General features: G+C 38.1%; 1 protein-coding gene across 1 annotated transcript in view; it reads right to left on the reverse strand.

The window, feature by feature from the left end:
* Positions 1–25,585, reverse strand: part of LOC134796740 (ammonium transporter Rh type B-B-like) — an 86,171-nt gene that overhangs the window by 59,436 nt on the left and 1,150 nt on the right. Inside the window, exon 2 of the mRNA XM_063768937.1 lies at positions 10,537–10,670. Within this exon, the coding sequence (XP_063625007.1) occupies positions 10,537–10,654 (118 nt within the window). The 5' untranslated portion in view covers positions 10,655–10,670. The remainder of the gene's footprint in view (positions 1–10,536; positions 10,671–25,585) is intronic.

The following is a 25,585-nucleotide window of genomic DNA, read 5'->3' on the forward strand; positions in this document are numbered from 1 at the left end:
TTGATGCAAAAAAGCAAATCTGTAGGCGCGAAGGGATATGGTCTCATAGAAAATTTGCGTTTCGCGCCTTTTTCTACTGACAAGATCGGCTTGGCCATCTATATTATACATACTACTCTTTGCTTAAATCTATCAGTTAAGGGCTCCACAGACCTTGCAATAAATCCACACGATCTTTGATCCATTGCCGCCTATAGAGCGACATAAAATAGTAGAAATTAAATAAAATGGAACTCAAAAATGTCCATACTAAATTGTTGCCATGTGTAAGCATTTTACGTCAAATTGTGACAGTTACGTAGAAAGTGGCGCCCTCATTTATTTTCTATTATTTTATGTCGCACTATACGAGTACCTAAGTAGGTGCAACAAAGTCAATCGCTATATAATTTTTGGTTAACCGCGAGTTCTCAGTTCGGGGCGAACTACTAGTTATTATAGACAGTTAAAACACTGGACATCTTTCATGTACATTTTAAATTCAAAATATAATATCACTTTAGTACGGACCTAGGTAATGATGTGCCATACTCAGGAATATTGCCCCAAGAACCATGCCGCAGATAATATAAGACTATTGCAGATAAGCCACTATCGAATAAAGTACGTTTCCAAATACATAATTGGTTGTACTCATCGGCACTACGTTTGATAAGATTGATGCCAGAAACAGACATTGGGCCTAAGTAGGACTGATTGGAGGGAGCAAGCGATATTGAAGAAGAAGAAGAAGAAGAAATATTTTAACCCCACAACATAGTACATGAAAAAAGGAAGGCATGCAGACATAAAAAAACATTTGGACGCTAAAATAGGATCCCCACTCAGCATAATGCCGCGGCAAACCGTGGCGCTGGTTTTCTGTGGGGACCTGGCTTAATCTAAAGTTGATGGCGACACGTAGTACGCAAACGACACACAAATAAATTTAAATTGATAAATATAGGTATTGCTATCTCATTCTGCTGCACCTTGTGCAATTATTCTATAATATGATCAAAGCTAAGATAAGGTATAAGATATAAGTACATACTTGCAAATTTTCTGTTTTGAATAATCACCCACAAGCCAAATAAATTTGTCTTAGTACATTCACACACACACCACACACACACACACACAAGTCATCATCACACACAACACACCCGTCATCCACTTTTCTATACAATAAGTATGGCAACTTCGATACTTAAGTTGGGGAACCGACAGGATGTACCACTTACAGAGAATAAATTATCCTAGTGGCGTATCTGTTTTAGTATCTGCGATATCCTGGGGCAGTGTCAGCTGCTTGTCTACACCAGAACAGCACATTTTAAATTTATATTGAATATAAATTTAAATCGTAGCTGTGACCCATTTTTCAAAAGCTAAGGCCCACTTGCACCATTCCACTAACCGGTTAAATCGTTAACCCAGTGTCAATTTGTACTGATAACCATGGTAGCTCTAGGTTTAACCGGTTAACCCCGGGTTAGTGGTATGGTGTAAGCTTAGAGCATTTAGTAACTGGAGATGTCATCGCTGTCATTTTCTTTACGAAACAGTCTGCCGATTTTTGCGGGGGAGGGGACGTCAAATGTATTGCTATTTCTACATTATTTGTACGTAACGTAGAAATAGCTATGTCAGTTCATACAAAAGTTTGCACAATTGTACAAGTTTTTCGGCAGAGGAGTAAGCTGTTAAAGGCGACTCCAGTTATTAAATGCTCTAAGGGTGCAAGTGGCGTTTAAGGTGACATTTAGATATCAACTGCAAAACTTTTTAAACAAAAATATTTAAACAGTGCACGATATTTTCCTTGCGATCTCAACATATGCATATGTTTCAAACGAACAAAACTAGATGAAGTCATAAAATAAGTCCCGTGTTACAGCTGTACCGAACAGGTGCGCCATCTATCTTACCCGCTTAGTTTTGGTAGCTCTAGTTACGCAGCCGTCGTCCTTATTACCTAAGCAATAAAGTTCAATGTAGAACATCAAGAGTAGTTACAAATATTATGAGTGCTATGCGAATGTTACGTTTTATGGAGGCTGTGAATCAAAAATACGTTGAAATCCAGATACATGTATGTATTTATTTAGTTAATTTTGGTGTTTCCTTGATTATATATTACGATTCCTCTACATAGAAGATACTAGCGACCCCGCCCCGGCTTCGCAAGGGTGAAAATATTTTACACCTAAACATTCCTCAAGAATCATTCTATCGATAGGTGAACACCGCATTAAAATCCGTTCAGTGATTTTTGAGTTTAACGCGAACAAGCCGAACAAATACATAAACGCGGCGGGGGACTTTCGTTTTATAAGGTGTAGTGATGACTTCATCATCGGCCTTCGACTCTAGTGATGACTTCATCATCGGCCTTCGACTCTAGTGATGACTTCATCATCGGCCTTCGACTCTAGTGATGACTTCATCATCGGCCTTCGAGTCTATTTAATTACAGACTATACAAGCAGTGTCAGGTAGGGAGACAACGTTTGTCGTGGCTGTGTAAGCCAATACGGGAGCGGCAAACACGACCACAGGCCTGGCAGGTGTAATGTGCCCGTGGCGAACAGAGGGGCTACCGCGAAAACCGAAATTCGCAAATTGCGGGGATCTTACTCTTTTACTCCAATGAAGGCGTAATTAGAGTGACAGAGAAAAATGCCCGCAATTGACGATTTTCGGTATTGGCGGTAGCCCTACAGGTGTCGGGCTGATGATCACATCAGCGTCATCAGTGATGACTTATGTCAAGCTTAAATCCACTTTAGGGGTTTTGACTTGACATTTGTTTAAATTTTGGAGCGAAACTGTGTTGTATTTTGAGTTTTAGAGCGCAGTTCCGTGTTACCGACTCTATCAATTCAGTTCTGCGAACACTTGGTGAAACTGTATCGCTGGTTGGCATATTATAAGTTTAGACTTTACCAAGACGGTTAACATTTCGACTTTGATGAAAACAAATTTTATTATTATTTAAAGACTGCGGTCTTCTACAAGGTATAAAACTTATATGTTCCGTTTATCGTGCATTGCGGATGAGCATGACATGAAGCATACCTACGTCTCTTACTACTACGCAGTGGCAAAAAGTGACATATGCTTTATAATGTAACGCGATAAGCCGATATTAATACCTACACCAGGATATTACGAAAAACCACTTTCCCCTCTTTGAAGATAACTCCATTTTAATTAACCTTGTTAACAACCTTCAGGTATTCATCGGGGTTTGGCCGAAGTTTATTTTGTTGGAGTTTTGATTAAATTATGACTGGTCTTTTATCCTTGTAAAGTATCCGATGGAAACAGCCTAATTTTGCGTGAATCGAGCTATCGACCAATATTTAAGTTATCGGCTTGATGATTATGACAATTTGTTATTTTAGATTTTAGAAAGAAAAATTCATTTAGATGTTTCCTTGAGAGTATTTTTCACAAAAATATTATAAAAATTACCAGAATAATGTAATATTCTGTGGGTACATTCTTTGCTTTAGACTTTGCTGAAAGTACATTATGCCGGATATACCTAAGTAAGTAGGTCTATGTCTACCTATCCCAAGAATCTTCGCAATGGCCGGTCGCGCGTAGCGCTCATAAAACAGAAAAATATAGTATTGCGCTCATCCAACAGATCCCTGAATTTTGAGGGCGATCCGAGTTCGTCAACCCACCTTGTTGAGGGCTTCCTTATGCTGCGTACCTCGCGGTTGCTACTCAAGAAACCATTCCACCGTAACGGTAATTATATATTTAGGGAATCACAAACCAAGATACTAATATAGAATATAGAAACTCTGGGACGGCGTTTGAGGGATAGGGGCAGCGATCCCCGTTCCGGCTTTTTCCTGGTAGAGCAAATATCGCTGGCTGTGCAACGCGGCAATGCCGCTAGCATTTTTGGCACGTTTGGTGATGATGATATTTATAAGATACTAATATGATAAGAATAATATTATCTGCCCATTTCTTAAATATAGCTACACAACTGGCGCATGTCAAATAGAGTGGGCTCCACTTTAATTAACTCGGCCGGGTGAAATTAGTTTAATGAACTTTTGGAATGAGAAGCGTGGCATTTTACTGGATTAATTAGGCCGTACTGAATAGGCGTGAGAAAGTTGTGTGTACTGTGTCTGTATGGAAACAGTCTCATTGTTCAATAAATGCGGTTGACTACTAGTTTGCCCCGCTAAAGACCTCGCAACATGTGCACACATTTTGATTCCTCTAACTCCTCCATACTGGAAATAAAACTCCTTATTTGAAATATCTTCTATTTCGAAAATATAACTTTTAATTATCTTTTATGTGTTCGTCAAATCACTTAAGTACCTATTGTTGTAGGTATAAACTTGAAAAGTGGCATCCCTATTCAACCCATAGACCACACTACGCAAGGTTGTTGAAACTTTGAATATCATAATTTTTTTATTAACATGAGTATTTTTTGACGGTGTCTTATGATTTTAAGCTGATTTGAAAGTTGTAAGCTATTTTTTGCAAATCACCTAATCCTAGTGCTTAACACTCTCTTTGAAGTTACCATCATGCACCTATCTATTTAGATTCTAGAGTACCTATTCTATATTGAAGTGATTTGGAGTGTAATTAAACTGTTAAGGCTAACTAAAAAAAGCTAAAATAAAGTGACTAAGTACCTGCCTACCTGCATACTATTAAACTGTCGAAATTTCTTAATGAGTACTTACTTATACATGTTTTCATCCATGCGTCCATTCTGAGCTCGGTTTAATTTTCGTGTTTCTCCTTTGACCATCACTTGGGTCCAATACGGCTTGCAATAAATACAGAATAACCGCCTGATTATGGATAAACCGATGTAATATAAGACACGACGAGGCAAGATAAACACTTGTAGGAAAGCGTCAGCCTGTTTCTCTTGCCCCGAGCATTTTTATCCGTTGTCTCCACCGTTCATATCGTTTTCCGTTTCCGTTTTTTTAGTCTATACCCAGTTAGGCCCAATGCACGCAGCAATAAAGAACAAACCGGCTAAGTGCGAGTCGGACTCGCGCACGAGGGTTCCGTACCATTACGTAAAAAACGGCAAAAAAATCACGTTTGTTGTATGGGAGCCACACTTAAATATTAATTTTATTCTGTTTTTAGTGTTTGTTGTTATAGCGGCAACAGAAATACATCATCTGTGAAAATTTCAACTGCCTAGCTATCACGGTTCATGAGATACAACCTGGTGACAGACAGACAGACAGACGGACAGCGGAGTCTTAGTAATAGGGTCCCATTTTTACCCTTTGGGTACGGAACCCTAAATCCCGATGGGTAAACTAGGCCGTGACAATAGGCGCCACGTTTCGTGCATTCGGATGTTTTCCTATAAACTGCTGCTATTGTTTTGAACAGAACAGGTTTGTATGAATGGCTCGTAGTGTGTTTGATCGGCAAATATAAATGAAAATGGATACCTTTCCTGCCATAGTAAAATACGGAAACCTAAAAAGATAAAAGATGATTTATTTCACGAAAAAACGCGGTTTTTGGATTTTTTTTAAATGGCCACAATTTTTAAAATGGCCATGGCGGAGTCACTACTTTAGTGTATAAATATTAAAAATTATGAAGCTCTCTATTATGAAAAACATTAAATAATAAACAGTAAGGTTAAATAAAGTATGTCGTATATATGTCGTAGTCAGATCGTATAATCCGCCGTATTACATTACGGCTAGCCGTTTTAAAAAACAGGGGCGTTTTGAAATGCGGCGGTTCGACGATTAGCCGGATTGTTATTGCGATACGTTCTTCAATAAGGCGGCCTACGTTTAGCCGCATCGTACTACTATTTTAGATTGTAGAGTGACCAGTTCTTTCGGTCGCCTACGCAACCGGAGTTTGACAATGTTTGCAATTTAATTTATTTTTACCATGGTCCCACCGCACTACATGTGTTTCTTTTCTAAACCATTTCCTTCACAACTTAAATAGACGGAGCCCCGCAAGCGGGGCTCCTATTTCTGGGCGGTTTGCCCTTCGGGCATCTGAAGCTACCTAACGAACCTAACCTACTTACCTACCTACGCTTTTTTCCCCAAAATGTAATGTTTTCATGGACGTCTCACTAAATCAATAGGCAGGTAGGTTAGGTTCGTCAGGTAGCTTCAGATGCCCGAAGGGCAAACCGCTCAGAAATAGGGGCCCCGCGAAGCGGGGCTCCGTCTAGTTAAGTTGCGAAAGAAATGTTTTTTGAAAAGAAACAGTCCGACGAACTCCAGATTTGATGGACACCCCAGCGTTTGTCAGGCAGCGCCACGGGTGTTAAAAATGGAAACTAAAAACTGTCAAAGCGGCGGCTAATGACTCGCTGTATTACATTACGGCTAGCTGTGTTGAAGAACGTATGGCGCCGAATACATTCCGGCGGATTCTCATTCAGCCGCATTCAATCCGGCTAATCGTTAAACCGCCGCATTTCAAAACGGCCCTGTTTTTGAAAACGGCTAGCTGTAATGTAATACGGCGGATTATACGATCCGACTGCGACATATACATTTTTTTTATGAGGACAGGAACCTCACAATTTGAAAATGGTGAGACCATGTATTAGCACTTTGTTTAGGTATTTGGTTATTATTTTTAGATTAACTAATTATTTTAAATGAATACTTACAGAAAATCAGGCTAATGAACGTACCTATAATTATTATACTACGACATAAATTAATTTGCAAATAATATATACTATATGCCCATTTTCAGGAAACTATAATTTAAATACGATCGATGCTTAAATCAACAAACCCCAAATTGAGTTTCAGTTCAATCCAGTTAATCTATTCCTCATTAATGTGCTGTTTATTCAACCTTCCGCTGGCAAACGCAATTGTATAGGAAATTAGTCAAAACATGCGCCCCAAAATAGGCCATACAAATAAGTTAGCGCTGGTAGCCTAGCGGTAAGAGCGTGCGACTTTCAATCCGAAGGTCGCGGGTTTAAACCCCGGCTCATACCAATGAGTTTTTCGGAACTTAAATATGTACGAAATATCATTTGATATTTTACCTACCAGTTGCTTTTCGGTGAAGGAAAACATCGTGAGGAAAACGGACTAATCCCAATACGGCCTAGTTTCCCCTCTGGGTTGGAAGGTCAGATGGCATCATGGCAGTCGCTTTCGTAAAAACCTGTGCCTATGTCAATTCTTGCGATTAGTTGTCAAGCGGACCCCAGGCGCCCATGAGGCGTGGCAAAATGCCGGGATAACGCGAGGAAGAAGAACCGCCATATAATTATTGACCTAAAGGCAAATTTAACGCAAAATTTTAGGATTAGTACTGTATTTTTACACGTTTATTCATGAAGAAAATCACACTGAAACTAGACTATATTGGCAAGGGAAGAATCCTACTAAAATATTAAAATGTTAAGGTTACGAGCTGATGGTGTGGTGAAAAAATACAGGGCGAAATCGGGGTCGTGATTCAAACCTATTGTACTTAACTCGGTAAATTAATGCGATGTTAGGTACAAAGTTAATTTTTAACTAATTGCAGCTATCCATTAATTAATCAGCAATTTAAGTATCCCAGTTGAAACACACACACAAATTATGGTTACCTTACAATTAATGTTAAAACCTACTTAATAAACAACTGATTAGACGAGTAAGAAATGTCAACCGTCACTGTTATGACAAAGTCAAAACTTTAAAATAAATAAAATCATTCAAGGATTGTACATTGAGTTCATTAATTCTGGCAATTCTAAAGAAAATTAAGCAGAAAAATGCCCGCGGCATATGCGTTTTCAAATGTTGAGCGGTCTGACATGGTAAAGTTATATTACCAAGCACGTCGTGCTACCACTGCTCGGGATTTATTTATTTATTTACTGCGAGAAGTGCCGGAACATTACTTGCATAACTTACACTATCAAAACGATGGTGCTTCGGCTCATTTTGAACATCGAGTACGCAATTACCTCGATGAACAGTTCCCGGGACGTTGGATTGGCCGCTCGTAGTCCCGACCTGACGCCCTTGAATTTTTTTCTCTGGACACTATCCTTCGATAGTCCGATAGCTTCATCAGCGAGTTATTGGAGCATTTGAAAGTGTGAAAATGAATCACTTTGCTCTCGGCAGATTAAAAGATAACCTACGACGAGCTGAATTGTGTCGACAGCAAAACGGATCACACTTTGAGCAGCTCCTGAATTAGGTATGTTTAAGTTTTGGTCGTATTTGTTAAAAGCTTGTGGAGTCTCCGTCCCAGTGATTGTAATATTATTTTAATAAAGTCTTTAAATTATTTTTTAAACTTTTTAATTGCTTTTACACTGTTTGTAAAACCGAAGATAAGTGTTATCAATTAATTATCGTAAGTTACCACTACTTTCTTTACTAGATGTTTGTCTTATCAAGTCTGTACATGGTGACCATGACTCTAAATAAGAAATTATTTTGTATTTAATTTTTGTATGTACGAAAAAGATACAAATTAATGCACTCTAATCTACAGTGTTGTATTCCTAATTAAGTGGCAAGTCTTATTTTTCTTTCTTGCTACACGACCCCGATTTCACCCTGTACGCGTTCTTACGGCCCGATTCGAACTTTAAAATACTTACGTCAAATATTACGTCTAGAGATAGTGTCAAAAGTGACGTTTCTTCAAACAAACACACTGACATATCTAATCCATATCGTATATAGACGTAATATTTGACGTAACTTACAAGTTCGAATCGGACAGTTAGTCGCGTACCTACAATGGCTAGTTCAAATAATAGCCATATCGCGTTTCTCGACATTTCGTTCGCTCCAGTTAGCGTCAATTAATGGCCTGCATTCAATTAATCCTCGCTATTAATTGTAAAGATAATTCGCACTCATTTCATGACGTCCTTGCATAGACTCCCTGAAATAGACTTTGTATTCTAAGCCGTCTGAAGTGGAAGAAAACGTAAATGTCGTTTGTCACGAAGTGAAAACGTACGTGTAAGTACGTGTACATATAAATGTAAGTGCCATGGTAATTGATAAAAATAATTAAGTTCTTTTTATCAATTACTACTAGAATATTTTCAAAAAAATTCAACGACCAAAAAAATGTCGGACCGCTCACAAAATGTCAGTAGAATCGGTTGAGAATTGCGACCTGTAGAGGCGAACATACGAAAGCATTTTTGCCCCAGCTCAAACGGAGACCTTCGCTAACGCTTCGGTCAATAAACAAGAGTCTTCTTCCTCGCATTATCCCGGCATTTTGCCACGGCTCATGGGAGCCTGGGGTCCGCTTGACAACTAATCCCAAGAATTGATGTAGGCACTAGTTTTTACGAAAGCGACTGCCAACTGACCTTCCAACCCAGAGGGGAAACTAGGCCTTATTGGTATTAGTCCGGTTTCCTCACGATGTTTTCCTTCACCGAAAAGCGACTGGTAAATATCAAATCAACTCGCACGCTCTTACCGCTAGGCCACCAGCGCTTCAATAAACAAGAGTCTTTTCCTATAATGGCGAACGGTCATTTTGTACGCTCCATCTAGCAGATAACTCATCTGCACCACGTATGCCCACATCCACAATTCATAAGGCCCAGTGCCTCCGTTCGGAGACGGCAGTGCTCAGCGAAAAATTCCGAACAAATTAATTGTTTTACACGTCGGGTGCACTTCAGTTTCATTATAATGGCCGTTGAGTTTAAAATAACTGTGACGTAATTGGGATCTTGGGATTAATTGGTTATGTAAGGTTGCTAATCAACGCTTGTTGTTACCAATTATGTACGATTTTGCCCTCTATTTATTTAAACATCGGAAACATGTTAGAAAATATTTGTATACTTTTGTCATTTTGTCCTGAATTTGCGCATGCTAGCTGGCAATATTAGGAGTCCAGTCGTTTTTGAGTTATTGCAAAAATCTTCTTTTCTTAGCAAAAAGACGTACCGCAAAATAGGGCGAGTAGGGGCAAAACTGACATTCAAACCTCGATAAAACTTTATTTTTACATATAGCAAACTGATTTTTATACATAATAAATGTTCCGGTAGTTTGAATTTTAGTTTTTTTTTATGTTTTTGTGTAGTTCCATTTCATAACTTTAAAGATAAATACGAAATTGTAGAAAATCCCAGCTCACCCCGTAGTAGGGGCGAGGAGGGATTTCCTACTAAGGTGAGTTTTGAAAATTGTGGGAAAGTCACTTTGGGATTATGAACATTGTAATAGCTTGATTTGTTATTAGAATATATAATTTTTACGTAACAGTAGCCTGTAAAAACCAACTCACCCCTCTGTCATCCCTCCTCATCCCATTCATAACCCAACTGCTCTCGTAATCCCTACTCCCCCATTTTACGGTAAGTAAAAAAGCGCTGCAAAGGTACTCCCTTATATGCTTGTAATGCACACAACATACAGTTATGATACTTACCAATAGCCCCCGTTTCGCCTATTTTGACAGAATGGTAAAGTAATACGAAACCCTACACTGAGCATGGCCCGACTCGCACTTGGCCAGTTTTATATAAATAAACAAACTTACCTCGAAGTTGGTGATGGTTATCGCCGTCATACTTGACGAAGACGAAGAAAAGTGCCGCCAGTACAAGCTGGAACACCAGTAGTGGCAGGTACTTCATTCCGGGCGCTTTCGGCTCCATTTTGGGGGCTTAGGACCTGGAGAACAAAAAGTTTATTTTTACTAAAGCACATGACAATTAATGTTTGAAAACAGAGAGGCAGAGGAAGACCGAGACGTGCGTATATTGGCCAGGCCAAAGAAAACAACGTAGTGATGTATCAGGATCTCAAAACAGTGGCAGAGAGAAGAACGGAATGGCGATTACTCTACCGACTAGGCTCTTGAGAATGATGATGATGATGACATGCCAATTGCCTGCTGAGGGAATATTGCTTTTGCTAAGGGTGGTATTCCACCTATCCATTGTCCAATGTGTATTGCGTCTCACATTTTGCTTTAATGAGAGAGTGAGACGCACTGATATTAGACAAAAAAATTGGACAGGTGGTGGTGGTGGTCCGACCATTTTGGCTACATGTCTATGGTTCGAAGAGTTTAAGCTGACGCCTGACATGTATTTAATAATTTTTCGTTGTCATAAAAATATTTATCTGTGTTGTAACTAAATGTAATATCAAATAGTTTTATTGGTCTTCACCAGTTAAGTAGGTCTCCTAATACTACTTTCGCCTTGTGAGGGGCTCTATTTGTCAATTTCCTTGATAAAACGATTAACGGATTGAACGGTATAATCGCGGTAATAATGCAGCGGCGAACGTCACTCTAAATCAAGAACATTTTTAATTCGCTTAGTATTAAACTGAAATAAATGTCATATACTAAGAAAAAGTGACCAAGGCCGTGCCTCAAGTGCACGTGCAGTCAAGTGCTTAATATTGTTAAAAATGCGAGCAATGGAGCGCAGCACGTGTCAGAAGGACGGATCGCATCCGAAACACTAAGTACATTGCGCCCCAAAACATGCATAGCTGACGTGGGGGAGAATACCGCCAGGCTGAAGTGGGACTGGGCGGGTCACGTCTGCCGAATGCATCCGGACAGGTGGGCTAATATAGCCACCAAGTGGATGCCGCAAAAGAAGCGTGGACGTGGCAGGCCCAGACGGAGATGGCGGGAAGACCTAGAGCTAGGCCTTCATCAGGAACTGGTCGGAAAAATTACTACAACGGGAGTTGTGGAAATCAAAGGGAGAGGCATTTGCCCAGCAGTGGGACACTATAACGGGCTAATAAAAAAAATGTTATTTAATATTTTTTTCTTTTTTGGCTACGCGCAGTCGGTAAAAAAACCTAACCCTAAAATGACTGTTCTACTATTAGCATAGAGCCGGCCCTTAAAATAATATAACGTGAATGAAATATTAATATTGCTCTCACGTTCACAAACACGCGGTGTCAGAACAAAGGTTACTTAGGATGCTCCCTCACTCGTAAAGATTACTTCGCGCGGAAGGGAGCGTGGAGAGGATCACTTCCTATAGATCGTGCATGAATAAAATTGTTCATCACACTTGCTTAAAAAGGGCTTGTTACACGTAGGCGATGCAGGCTGTAATGTATTTTTTCATTACACTTGCTAGGCGATGCGGTCCGCAAATCCTATATTTTGACCTAGTGCTGTAATGTAAGTACGAAATTAGAAACAAGTTCTATTTATTTCCTTTCTTTTCTTACAAGTGGTACTTAGAATAACTACTTAGAATTTACGAACTCGTGGTAATGAAGCCCTCGCCTTCAGCTTCGGGCTTTAATTCACACTCTTTTGTAAATTCTTGTTTACCGCCCTTAATACACAATGTACTGTGTAAGTACACAACTACCCAGCTACAATAATGCATAACCACTTCATGAATGATTCATTCATAATGTGTCCATGCCATTTTGCAGCTCGCTAAACATAGTAGTCAATTTGTTTGGAGTTACCCGAATCCGTTTTAGCTTGGGCAAAAATACTTTCGTATGGCGCCGGGCTGTTCTCCTCGAATGTCTTAGCCGATTCTCATGAATTTTTTGACGATATTTTATAGTCAGCTAAAAATAAAATAAATATTATGAGACAATCTCGTATCTCTCGTTAGCGTAGATGTCATTTAACCCTTAAAAAGGTCTGACGCATTTTTTACTTTTAATTACTGATTCGGGTAGCTAATAGCGTTAAAAGAAAAGTAATTTCTTGTTTTATTTTTATTATCATTAATTCAATAAAAAAAACCCCGGTGGTTTTTATATGCCCACTGCCCGTTAAAAATGGTACATACATGGCCACTGCCTTGTTAGCTATAGAGAGTAGTTTTAAGGGTAAGTCATGTGCATGTCACATTTTTACTTGCGTCACAAAATATACTAAAGGCCAAGCCACACCGGATGCGTGTGCGTAGACGTGCACGTGCACGTACGCGTCCCGATGCGTTGTATAATACGAAAACTCATACGAGAGGACACACCGCTTGCGTGACGTGTGCGTGACGTGCGCGTACGCGTGACTTGCACGCAACGCAGCTCCGACGAGACAAACCGGCTGCGTGCTGCGTGCACGCGTCCACGCAGCGGAGCGGCAACGTCGCTTCGTTGCGTGCAGTGATGACGTTGTGTTTAACTGCGTTCCCTATGAGAGGGCGAACCGAGCAGGTTCGGACACGCACAGCTCGGTGCTGCATAGGTGCTGTGCGTGTACACGCGCAGCTCGCTTGTATTTATTTACAACTCGGCCGGTGCGCGTGCTGGTTTTTAATATGGATTCAGTGATAAAAGAAAAACTAATTAAAATCGTTCGTCAATACGAATGTATATTTACAACATAGCACAAAGATTACAAAAAATACGTCTTATAAAAATTTAATTTGGCCTGTGGGAACAAATCGATGTTAGGTATTAACGGTACTATTGGAAAACAAGGTTGTTGTATTGTGAACTATTGTGCGTTGGTGAATAATATTATGTACTCTCAATTATCTCGATTCAATTATGAGACATTTTTTTCCTCTAATTGCAATGGCGGCATTAGTTGAGCTGCTTCCATTTGCAACGGGAGTTATAATAACATGATGTAGGTACTGTCGCAGGCGTATTTTATTTTACTGCACGCATGACTGAGCTGCAGCGTGCGCCTGCGTGGCGTGTGCAGCACACTGCGTGGCGTGCGTTGCGTGACGTGCGCGTCACCCGGTGTGACAGGGGTGCTGCGCACGCCACGCAGCGCACGCCACGCAGCGTGCTGCACACGCAGCCGGTGTGGCTCGGCCTTAACTGCCAGCACTTGCTTGGCTCACGCGGATGTCGTGGCTCGTAAAACTAACCGTTGAATAAATATTTAATTTAAAAACCAAAGGAAAATATGTTACTTTTGTACTATGAGGGTTCATTCATAGTCATAAATCTTACCCTTAAATGACATGTAAACTCCTTGCAGGGCAGTGGCCACTTAGATACCACTAGAACGTGCCCCAAATGGGCAGAGGGTTCATACGAACCACAAACTTTTAGAGCGAATATTTTATCAGAAAACAGTAACTAAGGTAAATTATGACTTACATACATTATCTAATAATCTACCAAAAAATACAACAAAAAATACTTACAGGACTTTTTTTTCGGTGTAGCGTATATTTATAGCGGGAAAAACGAACAAAACCTGCTATTTGTTGTCTATTTGAACTTGACAACTAAAATGTGAAAGAAATTTGTTTAGACACCTCCCATTTTTTTCGTTCGGAAATCACCCACTTTATAGACTTTACGGCAATGACATTTAGTGGTCGTTGTATTTATTCTGTTCGTCAAAAAAAATCATTTGCTATGTGGTACCTATAGATACACAACCTGTTTAAGGGTTAAAGTCTTTTAATAATTCCGTACCTACTATTTTTCAAACCCCTTTCTTACCCTCTAAGGAATAAAAGGTGTTATATATCTTACTCCAGGTTTCAAACTATCCGTGTAAATCTGTATCTAAATAATTTGTTGGAAAGTACGGTTTGCCTAGATAGCATCAGTAATTTTAAATATTTGTTTTGCTCTATCTAGTGTTCGGTAGATTGATCTTTGGCAGCACATGAAGCGAAAATATTATACGGAGTACTGGGTCAACTGCGATTGTACAGCAATGTTTACATTCTTCAATATTAAAGGCTATTTTACACTTTAAAATATTTTAAATAGGTAATAGGTAGGTAATATTTTAAAAATATAAGAATAATATAATATCCTAACGGTAGGGAGAATCAAAGATAAAATAGTTAAGTAGGTAGGTATGTCTAATTTAAGATCCCAGAGATACCCGAAAAGTGTATACATGTTTATGATACTGACTATGTATATGTATAGTATGTATTAACAGTATAATTGCCGTATTCGAGCTTCAAGGTATTCACAAGAGACGACACGTACTAGATCCATTCTAGATACGTTATAGTTTAGATATCAACTAGTTCGCTTTTGCAGCGCAATTCGAGCAACCAAAGTCACTTTTACGTTAGATAAAATAAGATATCTATTAGATGTGAATTGGATCTCTAAGTCATATCCTGTGGAAATCGTTCAACAGTATATCCAGAATCAGCAAATGTCAAATTTGACAGGTTAGATCTTAAACATATCGTTATCGTATCTTGGTGATGTCTAAAAGATGTCTAATATATGTCTATTTGAAAATCCGAATCGGGCCCTAAGTGTCTTGGCATAAGTAGCTGTAAACTTATACTTGTTTATTTGAATAAATAATAAAGAATATAGTACTTACATATATACGCCTTGATATAAATAGTTTTTTAAACTGCTGTCAGTATAATTTTATTTATTGTGGAAGTATGTAGGTAATTTATTAATTTAAATTTACCTTAGTTTAGTTTGTCACATTGAGTGAATTAATGTGAAGCAATGACTACATATTTATGACCTGGTAACAACAAAGTTGTTTTTCAAGACACCGTCTCCATCAGCGGTGTTAGCGTGGAAATATTTAACACGGTATTGCGTGCGACCCTCAACTAGAAACCTCAGTAAATAAACAATACCAGCTTTACTATCACAAAGCTCATATTGGCGTGGGCTTTTGTGGCGGTTACGATGTTTTTGAAGTAATTGTTGTTGGTGAAATTACGTTTTTCCCGGGAATGTTTTGGTTGAGCGGTGACTTGTGTGGATGGAGGCTGGAGGGTTCCAGAGGGCTTACCGCGAAACACAAAAATCCAAAATTCGTTGTCTGCCACTCTATCGCTTGAATATGTAAGAGCGATAGAGATGCAGATAAAGAAATCTCGTTTTTATGTTTCGTTGTAGGCAATCGGAATAAGCTTCCGAAGTAACGAATTACCTATTATTTAGGTACTCATTTGAGGTCCATATTTTGAGCAAAATAAGTACCGGCGGTAAGTAAGATAATATATGTATATCATCATCTTTTCTCGCGTTATCCCGGCATTTTGTCACGGCTCATGGGAGCCAGGGATCCGCTTAACAACTAATACCAAGAATGGATTGAAAGTCGCACGATAGGTACCGCTAGGCCACCAGCGCTCCCAAGATATGTGTATATCAGCTGGTAATATATAAGTAAACACAAGATCCCGTCTGTTCAAAGAGTATCCGTTCTATTTAGATACGAGTAATGTTCTCATTGTTTTGTTTAGCGTAGTATTTAAAAGGCAAATAATTACGTTATAATAGTAAAAACGACAAGGAACGGCATTTAAGACGAAAGTGGACGAGCAATAAACCGCCTTCCCATACTTACAAACGTAGTCCCATTATTTAGACGATGCGAGAACTCGCATGCGAGTTTCATTACATTGCGGTTTTTGATCGGTCGGTTGAATTGGACATAACCAACAGTCCGCGATGTAATGTAACTAAAATTGCAAGGCGAGTTCGCGCGCCGTCTAAATCAGCCCTTATGCAAATTGATTAATTCTAGGTATCGTTACGTGTCAATCGATATGCGTTCAGATCAGAGAGATGTCAAAATGGGATCAAAATAAAGACAATGCCGAATGCCGCTCATATTGCTGACATTTGACGGCCTCCTAGCCTGTAGTGATCCTGCCTAGGAAGCAGGAGGCCCCGGGTTCGAATCTTGGTAAGGGCATTTATTTGTGTTTATCATTCCTGAGTTATATGTTTTCTATGTGTTTATATAAACTACATAATAGGGTATTATACTGTATTTAAAATAAATTATTTTACACTATGCATGAAATAAAGCACCAGATAATTATTAGCAAAAAACACAGATAGGAGTTATTTTTAAACACAAGTTCTATTTAATAAAGTTGACCGTGACGTCACGATGTAATGTTTCATATAAATTCCATATTAGCAAATCGTTTTGACAGTTCTAAAAAAGTAACTAATTTGACTAGTAGGAAAATACCCTATTATTATATAATATCTATATCTATCTTATATCGTCGTCTAATAGGACTTATAGGACCCACAGCCCAAGCCTTATTGATCTTACTGTGGGACTAGGTTTATCCGTGTAAAATTGTCCTATAATATTTTGTAGCACACAAATTCTAAAATACCAATTCAGCTATTATTCATAGCTATAGACCGGTATACTGTTCACTTTTTCTACTATAGTCCCAATGCGTGCTGAGACCGGTTCATGGGTGTCTATTGTTGCGCCTTTGAACGGGTTCCAGCAAGCGTTCTACATGACATTAAAGCTCTTTAAGGAGCCTCTACGTGTTGGATCTATATCCCCACGCAAGCCTATCAAAAGACCGGGATTTATTTATTTATCTATTATAGTCTATTCTATTCAGCTTGTCATTTATTTGCTTTATAATAATGGACTATTTTTTTACCATTGCAAGAGCATTATTTTAACAATTTTGGTACTATAAATAAACTACTCTTTTCATATCATAATCTCCGTTGCATAACAGATAATGTAGTTAACGTACCTAATCTTTATAGCTGCGAATAAAAAATGTCAATATAACCCATTCTTCTATTGTTTTAATTAACTCAGTAGACCGTAAACTTGCGTTTCTTGTTACTGATAACAAAGAATGTTATTTTTAAAACCTGCTTTAGTTTTTGATTAGGTACTTTAAGTCAAGTCAAGGATTTTATTTTTAATAATTATTTATTCACATAGCAACAACAAGGAGCGTTTTTATATTGTTTTGATATCATCTTGAAGATCGCCTTTGACAAAAGCTGTGCAGGGTTTGCGATCCGGATCCGAAATGTAAGAAATTATCCGGATCTGGATCCGGATCCGTCGTGCAAACTCTTGTGCGTGAGATGCGCACCAATCATTAAGACGATTGTCAAGATCATATCAAAACAAAATCGAAATTATTAGATCAGAATCGACCCCAGAGTCGTAACTACATATATATTTTACTAATGAATGTCCTTCGCGACTTCACATGCAATTAAAAAACTCCTAGTTAGTGTTCATTTTATATGTTAGTGGAAATGGGTTTTATACTTCGGTACTAAAAAGAGACTTAATGCCTTTTCGAAGAGTTAAATCATTGGCAATTGGATCAACCACAGACATATAATATAATAGACTTCAGTATTAAGTTAAGAAAATATTTGTAGCAGCAACTCAGCAAATAAGTACTTAGGTGAATCAACTCCTTTTCACTCATCGCCATGAATACGGTCACCTGGGTAACTCTTAAACCCCTTGTTTTATGATATGTAAAATAACAAAACAAGTTTTAAGCCCTTTTCATAATAGGTCATCTCAGGTCACTAAGTGTATTAGTAGAAGGTAGTATAACATAATTATATTCTAACAAGTTACCATACTATTGTCGCCAAAAATAGTCGATCCAAAACTTACATGAAAAAAAGTGCTAACGCTCTTTAAAAGTATACCTAAAACGTATAAAAAAAAATATACATCGACAGATGCAAAAACTGACGGTCAAACAAACAGTAATCACTTCGAAATTAATTTTGGGTGTTACTGTTACTATGTATTGTCTTTATTTCGTGGAAAGATTTGACATAGGTAACATGATTTAAGATAACCTATATTTATGCATTTGTATGTTTTAGATTTGCTTAGAAAAGGCACAGAGAATAAAGTTTGGATTAAGACCTACTCTCCGATTTACAACGAAAAGATAAGACGACTAAATCACAGCATAGCAAATTTACTAACACGCAGCGCAATACAGATGTAGTGCATAATCATTTTCCATCGTATTTTCACGGAAACGTACGAACGTTTCTTGCTATTTCAGTCAGTCTCGGTAGTCGGTACAAAAAGTACTGAGGTTGACCGAAGCAGCATGACAAATACGAACGTTTCCGAGAAAATACGATGGAAAACAATTATACACAACATCTGCAGGTGTGATTCTGTGATCTATTCAGATATATCTCTGGCACTGGGGTTGAAATTACTGCTCTGCGGCGGTCGCAAATTTCGTTCCGATGTCGGTCCGCGTCCGAACGGTCATTATGCAATTGCTTGCACGCCATTTGATGAAAATTTTAGAAAATTAATGCCTTAGCAAAAGCCAGCTTATTAATGAGTTTTGAAATTTTTACAAGCTTTTATTTAACCCTTAATCAAACGGAACACTTTTTATGAGATTTTTTAAAACTAAGAATGGTTTTTAGGTAATTTGGGTGCGTAGATTACGAAGAAATATATTTAAATAATTTTAGTGGGGAGGAAAGGGGGGTTTTGCGGTGGGAAATAATTTCCCGTTATCTATTACGGAATAGCAAAACTTTGAATGAAGTGGGAAATAGTTTCCCATTGTCCGATACGGTTACGAACTTTTTATTAGTTAGTAGCTCCCCCCGGCTTTGCTTGGAATTCAAGTATGATTTTTTAACGTTACCATAAAAAATCAAAGAAATAAATAAAAGAAAAAGAAAACAAAAAGAAGGCACAGATTTTTTTGTGTAACAGACAAGCGGGCATATATTTTTAGGGTTCCGTACCTCAAAAGGAAAAAACGGAACCCTTATAGGATCACTCGTGCGTCTGTCTGTCTGTCTGTCTGTCTGTCTGTCTGTCTGTCCGTCTGTCACAGCCGATTTTCTCCGGAACTACTGGACCAATCAAGTTGAAATTTGGTACACATATGTAAGTTTGTGACCCGAATACGGACATGTAACGTAAACAAATGAATTTTAAACATGGGGGCCACTTTTGGGGGGTAAATGAAAAAATGAAAAAAAAAATTTTTCAAACTATATCATGTTACATATCAAATGAAAGAGCTTATTGTAAGGATTTCAAATACTTTTTTTTTATAATTTTCGAATCAACAGTTTAGAAGTTATTCAAGAAAATAGGCAAAAAATGACCATTCCCCCCCACCCCTTATCTCCAAAACTACTAGGTCTAAAATTTTGAAAAAAATACATAAAATAGGTCTATACCTATAGATGACAGGAAAACCTATTAGAAATGTACAGTCAAGCGTGAGTCGGACTTAATTACAGTTTTTAATCCGACCCCTACGGATTTTTTAAAGAGATTTCACTCACGTTTCACATAAAAAATACATTGTTAACAGTGCCGGATTACTTAGAGTAGTAGTTTTCTTAGAGTAATTGGTGATAATTTTTTGATAAGATAATCATTTTAAATATTTAACGGTCTTACCTACTTACGAGTAATTGTAAGGTCAAATTAAAAATAATGTTTAAAAAAAATGTTAAATTGAGAGCTAGCTTAAAGTTTTTTGTACTCGTCGACTTTAATGGTTGAATTAATAAAGACTTTGTAACCAATAAGCAAAACAAGCACGTGCTTACGGCACCACGTTCAGGGAGGGCACCAAAATGCCAGGTTGAAAAAGGTGAACAAATTTTAAAATTAGGGACAGACACATCGTTTTTACCACACGATTTTTTTAGCTGTCCAAAAGCTAATTTGCAAAAATAATGGCGCGTAATTCTTTGGGAAACAATCGGTAGCAGTAGAAGAGTCGTGATTACATGCATAGATTCGATTTCAACCCACTCTTTTGCGGTTCGGCGTTAGGTCTTATGCGAGGCCTTCTGCCTTACGGCAAAGTTGATCTTCTGCCTTAATTACACTTGGGCGTGGATCCAAATCCAAGCTTTCCTCTTTCGCAGCTGGGCCTACTGCCTTTCTCACACTTCGCCAATTCAATTCCAAGCTCTCTGCTTTCTTGCATATTTTATGCATGAAAACAACCTCGCTGAGACCCTTAAATATCGAGCCCTATGTGAAGCTAGGCTGATAGAAAACTGTCCCATCCCTTCTCTGTATGAAATCCTGGATTCGCGCCTGGTTGGGACTAAAATTAAAATTGCGTTTTTATATCGAAAAATTTTCGCGCTCGCTTCGCTCGCGTTTTCAATTACTTTATAAGGATATATGATAAAGGTGACATTCGGGTGGCGACTGCAGCAACATTACTCTGTTGCAACGTTACTGCTGCAGTACTGTCAACTTCCGTGATAAAATGATGTGACTGATTTCCATACTAAAAGTAAAAATGTACAACTGTCTATCATATTGCGTTTTTATATCGAAAAATTTCCGCGCTCGCTTCGCTCGCGTTTCTATTACTTTCTACGCTATGATAAAGGTGACATTCGGGTAGCGACTGCAACAGCATTAGGTACTCTGTTGCAACATTACTGCTGCGGCACTGTCAATTTTCGTGATAAAATGATGTGACTGATTTCCATTCTCAGCTGTAATGCGGCAATGAACTTCTCTCAATTTACCAAAAAATCAATGTAATCTTGATGACCCTAGGGAGAGGGGGCACCTAGAAATGCTTAGGGCATCAAAATATCTTAATCCGGCACTGATTGTTAAAAATTGTGTAATATACGGAACCCTTGGAACGCGAGTCCGACTCGCACTTGGCCGGTTTTTATATATGGAAACAAATTAAAATTTAGGTGGAGAACAAACACTGGGAAATAATTTCCCACTTGATAAAACCTACCAATTTTTTTTTAAATCGTAAGTTCAGGAACAAACAATGGGTAATAATTTCCCACTTACTAAAACCTTAAAATTTGGCTAAATCATATCGTTATCACAATTCTTTTCAAGCAAAACACAGGAAATATAAGTCTAGTTTATGATAGTATTCAGTGTATGCACTTACCAGATCTTTTTTCGCACTTAACCCCAAAACACTAAAAAAACTGTTGTTAATGCAAAAAAAATCACGACAACTGACATTGACTTTGACGTATGGTCACAAATGGCGGCCATTAGAAAAGTGTTGCCATTTTTCAAATTCAAAATGTTACTAAGATTTTAAATCTGTATGGATGGTATCTCTGAGTGCTGCCATTAAAAAGATAAAAAATATTTCGTAAATTAGAATGAAGTGGGAAATAATTTCCCGTTATTTGATTAAAGGTTAATTTGCCCTGTTAGTATGTAAGTTTGTTAGTGTGGGTCAAATCTTGGAAGGAAGCTAAATTTGACCCACTTACCGATTTCCGATTGAGCTTAAAATTTGCATACATATGTAAGTCGGGTGACAATGCAATATTATGGTACCATCGAGCTGATCTGATGATGGAGACAGGAGGTGGCAATAGGAACTCGGTGATGAAACAACGCAACCTAATTGTACCTATTCGTGGTTTTTAGAATTGTCTCGATGGGTATTAGCTGCCTGTTGTAAGAAAAGTACAGTCAGCCATCAACGCTTGTACCAAAAATGAAATTTTGCCAGAAACTTATTTTTAATAGGCTTTATAATCTAGCTGTATGTTCGAAGTCATGAACTAACTATACAGGGAGTCACGTGCCCAATTTATTCAACTAAAAACGTCACTTTTGACACTGAGAGATCAGTATCATATCGGAAACAGTTCGAATAAGTAAGATTCGAATTGGCCCGTTAATCAGTGTATAACTTATAACATTTAAAACTTTTCAGTTAAACCTGTATCGAAACTTCGGAAGGTAAGGTAAGGTGGGGTGGGACTGACATACTTTATTTTTCTCGGGGAAAGACATACAGTATGAGGATTCCATACAAGTGATAGTCTTACGCCATCTTACCTTAACAAAATAAATTCGCGATAGATCCGGTTAAGTATAATTATGATTTAATAAATGTATAACTTCTTTTTCGTATTTTTTTTAATACCACATCGGTGGCAAACAAGCATACGGCCCGCCTGATGGTAAGCAGTCACCGTAGCCTATGGACGCCTGCAACTCCAGAGGTGCTACATGCGCGTTGCCGACCTTTTAAAAACCTGTACACTCCTTTTTTGAAGAACCCCATACTGTAGACCCTTGGGAAAACCTCGGAAGGGAGCTCATTCCACCGCCGAAGCGTCTGCGGGAGGAAATACCTCTTAAATCGCATTATTTCCAGATATCCTATCACTTCTGTGATAACTGATAACCACCAAATTAATAGAAAATTAACTCACACACGAAAAAAACGATTTCCTACTTAATTACAACCGTTAAAAGCGCTCGTAATTAAGGCTTAAACGGCGTTTACCGGAAATAATCTACCGGAACAGGATTTGGTTAACGAGACTCCACTTCCGGGTACATCCGGTCCATTTGTTCTGCCATTAATTGCTACTGACAATAACAATGTTAGTAATATTGTGCATTATTTGTTACACGGGCGTCATATTGATGCGGACTCGCACGCCGCTCCGGTGTGTGAGCGAGACAACACTATGTACGTGTATAGCGACGTCCCGCTCGCACACCGCATCGGCGTGCTGATCCGCATCCAATGTGAAGATAGCTTTATAGTCCGTTAGTTACAGTTGGACAAGGAAGAGAAGTATAGTTTGTCAAAGGACTGTCTCATTTCAATCATAGACAGAGATAATCATACTATCTTTGTCATACACTAGTACTAGCACCCAAAAGAAAAGGATGAGTATAGTTTTCCTGGTTCTTACTGACTGACAAATTGGTTTGACCAACTATAAATATAAAATGAAACTTTGGTAAACCACAGTGGCATCACTAAATAATTGAGTCACGAGATGGATTGTAGAGTTAGACCAAAATAAGTCTGCACGCAGTGCAAGGGTTATTTTAAACATCAAACTTCTACGAAATTATGACGTATATATAAATAACACTTACACTGGGTATACTATCAAAATCGTTGCGCACTGTTCTTGGTCTAACTCTAACTTATACCTAAGGTATGTCATCTAAATTCGTTTAGCCTTTTTGTGTGATAAATAAATATTATAGGATATTCTTACACAGATTGACTAAGTCCCACAGTAAGCTCAAGAAGGCTTGTGTTGAGGGTACTCAGACAACGACATATATAATATATAAATACTTAGATACATAGAAAACAACCATGACAGGAACAAGTATCTGTGTCATCACACAAATAAATGCCCTTACTGGGATTCGAACCCAGGACCATCGGCTTCACAGGCAGGGTCACTACCCACTAGGCCAGACCAGAGAGGCCAGAGAGGTGACGAGGGAATATTTATCCAAACCTAAAAACTTTCATATTTATTATTTAGTACGTTTTTTCGTTATACACGAGTACCCCACTTTTTTGTAGAAGTCTAAAGCATTTAATTTAGGAGATTTATGAGTTTGATTTGGAACATTTTCATGATTATGGTAAAGGTCGTTGTATAAATTAACATTAACTACGTTAAGTAAGTTTTGTTTTATAAGAATCATAATGAAAATACTGTTTCACTGAACAGGCTATGTCAAAAGAAAATGTATCGTGAGACAAAAGTTATAAAATATGGACAGAGTTTTAAAACCAATGTAATGACCAATTTCCTTATAAATTTGACGATGCATGTTGCGGATGACATATGTGAAAGTATACAAGCTATCTGTATGATGACGATTGACGAAGCCTGCGCTGTGGATCTGAAGGTACCTATGCTGTTATTATTATATTTTTTTTGGGTCAATAAATAAATACTTTGTTTTAAAATTCACATAAAGTGAAGTTATTGATTTGAATGTAAGTATCAAATTTATAGTTAGACCAAGAAAAGTCTGCAGCTATTAATAGCCCGCGCAGTGCAAGTGTCATTTTAAACGTCAAACTTCCATAAAATTATGACGTATAAAGGTGACAGTGCATTTCCAACGACAGCAGCACTACCGTTCATTTTACTATGGAAATTGACAATGACACCGACGCGTTCGTACCAATAGTGCACTACTGGTACTGAACGCGTCGGTGTTATTTTAAAATGAAATGAACGGTAAAATAAACGGTAGTGCTGCTGTCGTTGGAAATGGACTGTCACCTTAAATAAAACTTGTACTGCGTGGGCTATCAAGATCGCCTCAGACTTTTCTAGGTCTAAGGGAAAACCACCAATGATCGACACTTTTAGCCAATGTTCGACATAAGTACTTTAGGACAAAGTGACAGGAATTAATTTTGAATAAAGAAAAAAAATCGTTGTTCAAACTTAAACTATATTATTACTTTGACATAAGTGCCATGTCGAACATTGGTGCAGCGTCCATCATTGGTGCTTTTACCTTAACTCTATTTTACTTGTTTTAATCAAAATTTTTTGCTAACAACTTATTGTATCTCACTTTTCACAAAATTCATTCGTCTCCGCCTCTCGAAACTGCCTACTAACCTAACCTAATACCCTGACAAGATTTTATTTGGCTTTCACCATGTTGAGAGTTTTCAGTGGTAGGCTAATAATTTATTTTACTGGTAAGCTGACTTTTGACAACAGATGTTGAAAGTCATCGAATGTCGCCGATGTAAACAAGAAGAAAATATTTGCAATTATAAACGATTTTACCAAAAAAACAACAAAAAAGATTTTCAAAAACGCATGAAAAAATATTTTGAATACCATAAAATATTTACACCAAACAAATGACGGTCATTCCAATAAACAATGTTATTAAATTAGTCACTGACATGACCGGCAGATACTGACATTTTATTTTATTACACAAGACCTACGCACATTATTGCCATATCGAGGGGTGAGCGGTCAAACTCGATAAGTCGAGAATTCGAGATATTTTTTCATTCAAATAAGAATTCCCCGCACGTCACATAGAGTTCTAATTTGAATGAAAAACTATCTCGACTTATCGGGTTTGA

Source organism: Cydia splendana, chromosome 14 (genome assembly GCF_910591565.1).
Source record: "Cydia splendana chromosome 14, ilCydSple1.2, whole genome shotgun sequence".
In the NCBI taxonomy this organism is placed as follows: domain Eukaryota; kingdom Metazoa; phylum Arthropoda; class Insecta; order Lepidoptera; family Tortricidae; genus Cydia; species Cydia splendana.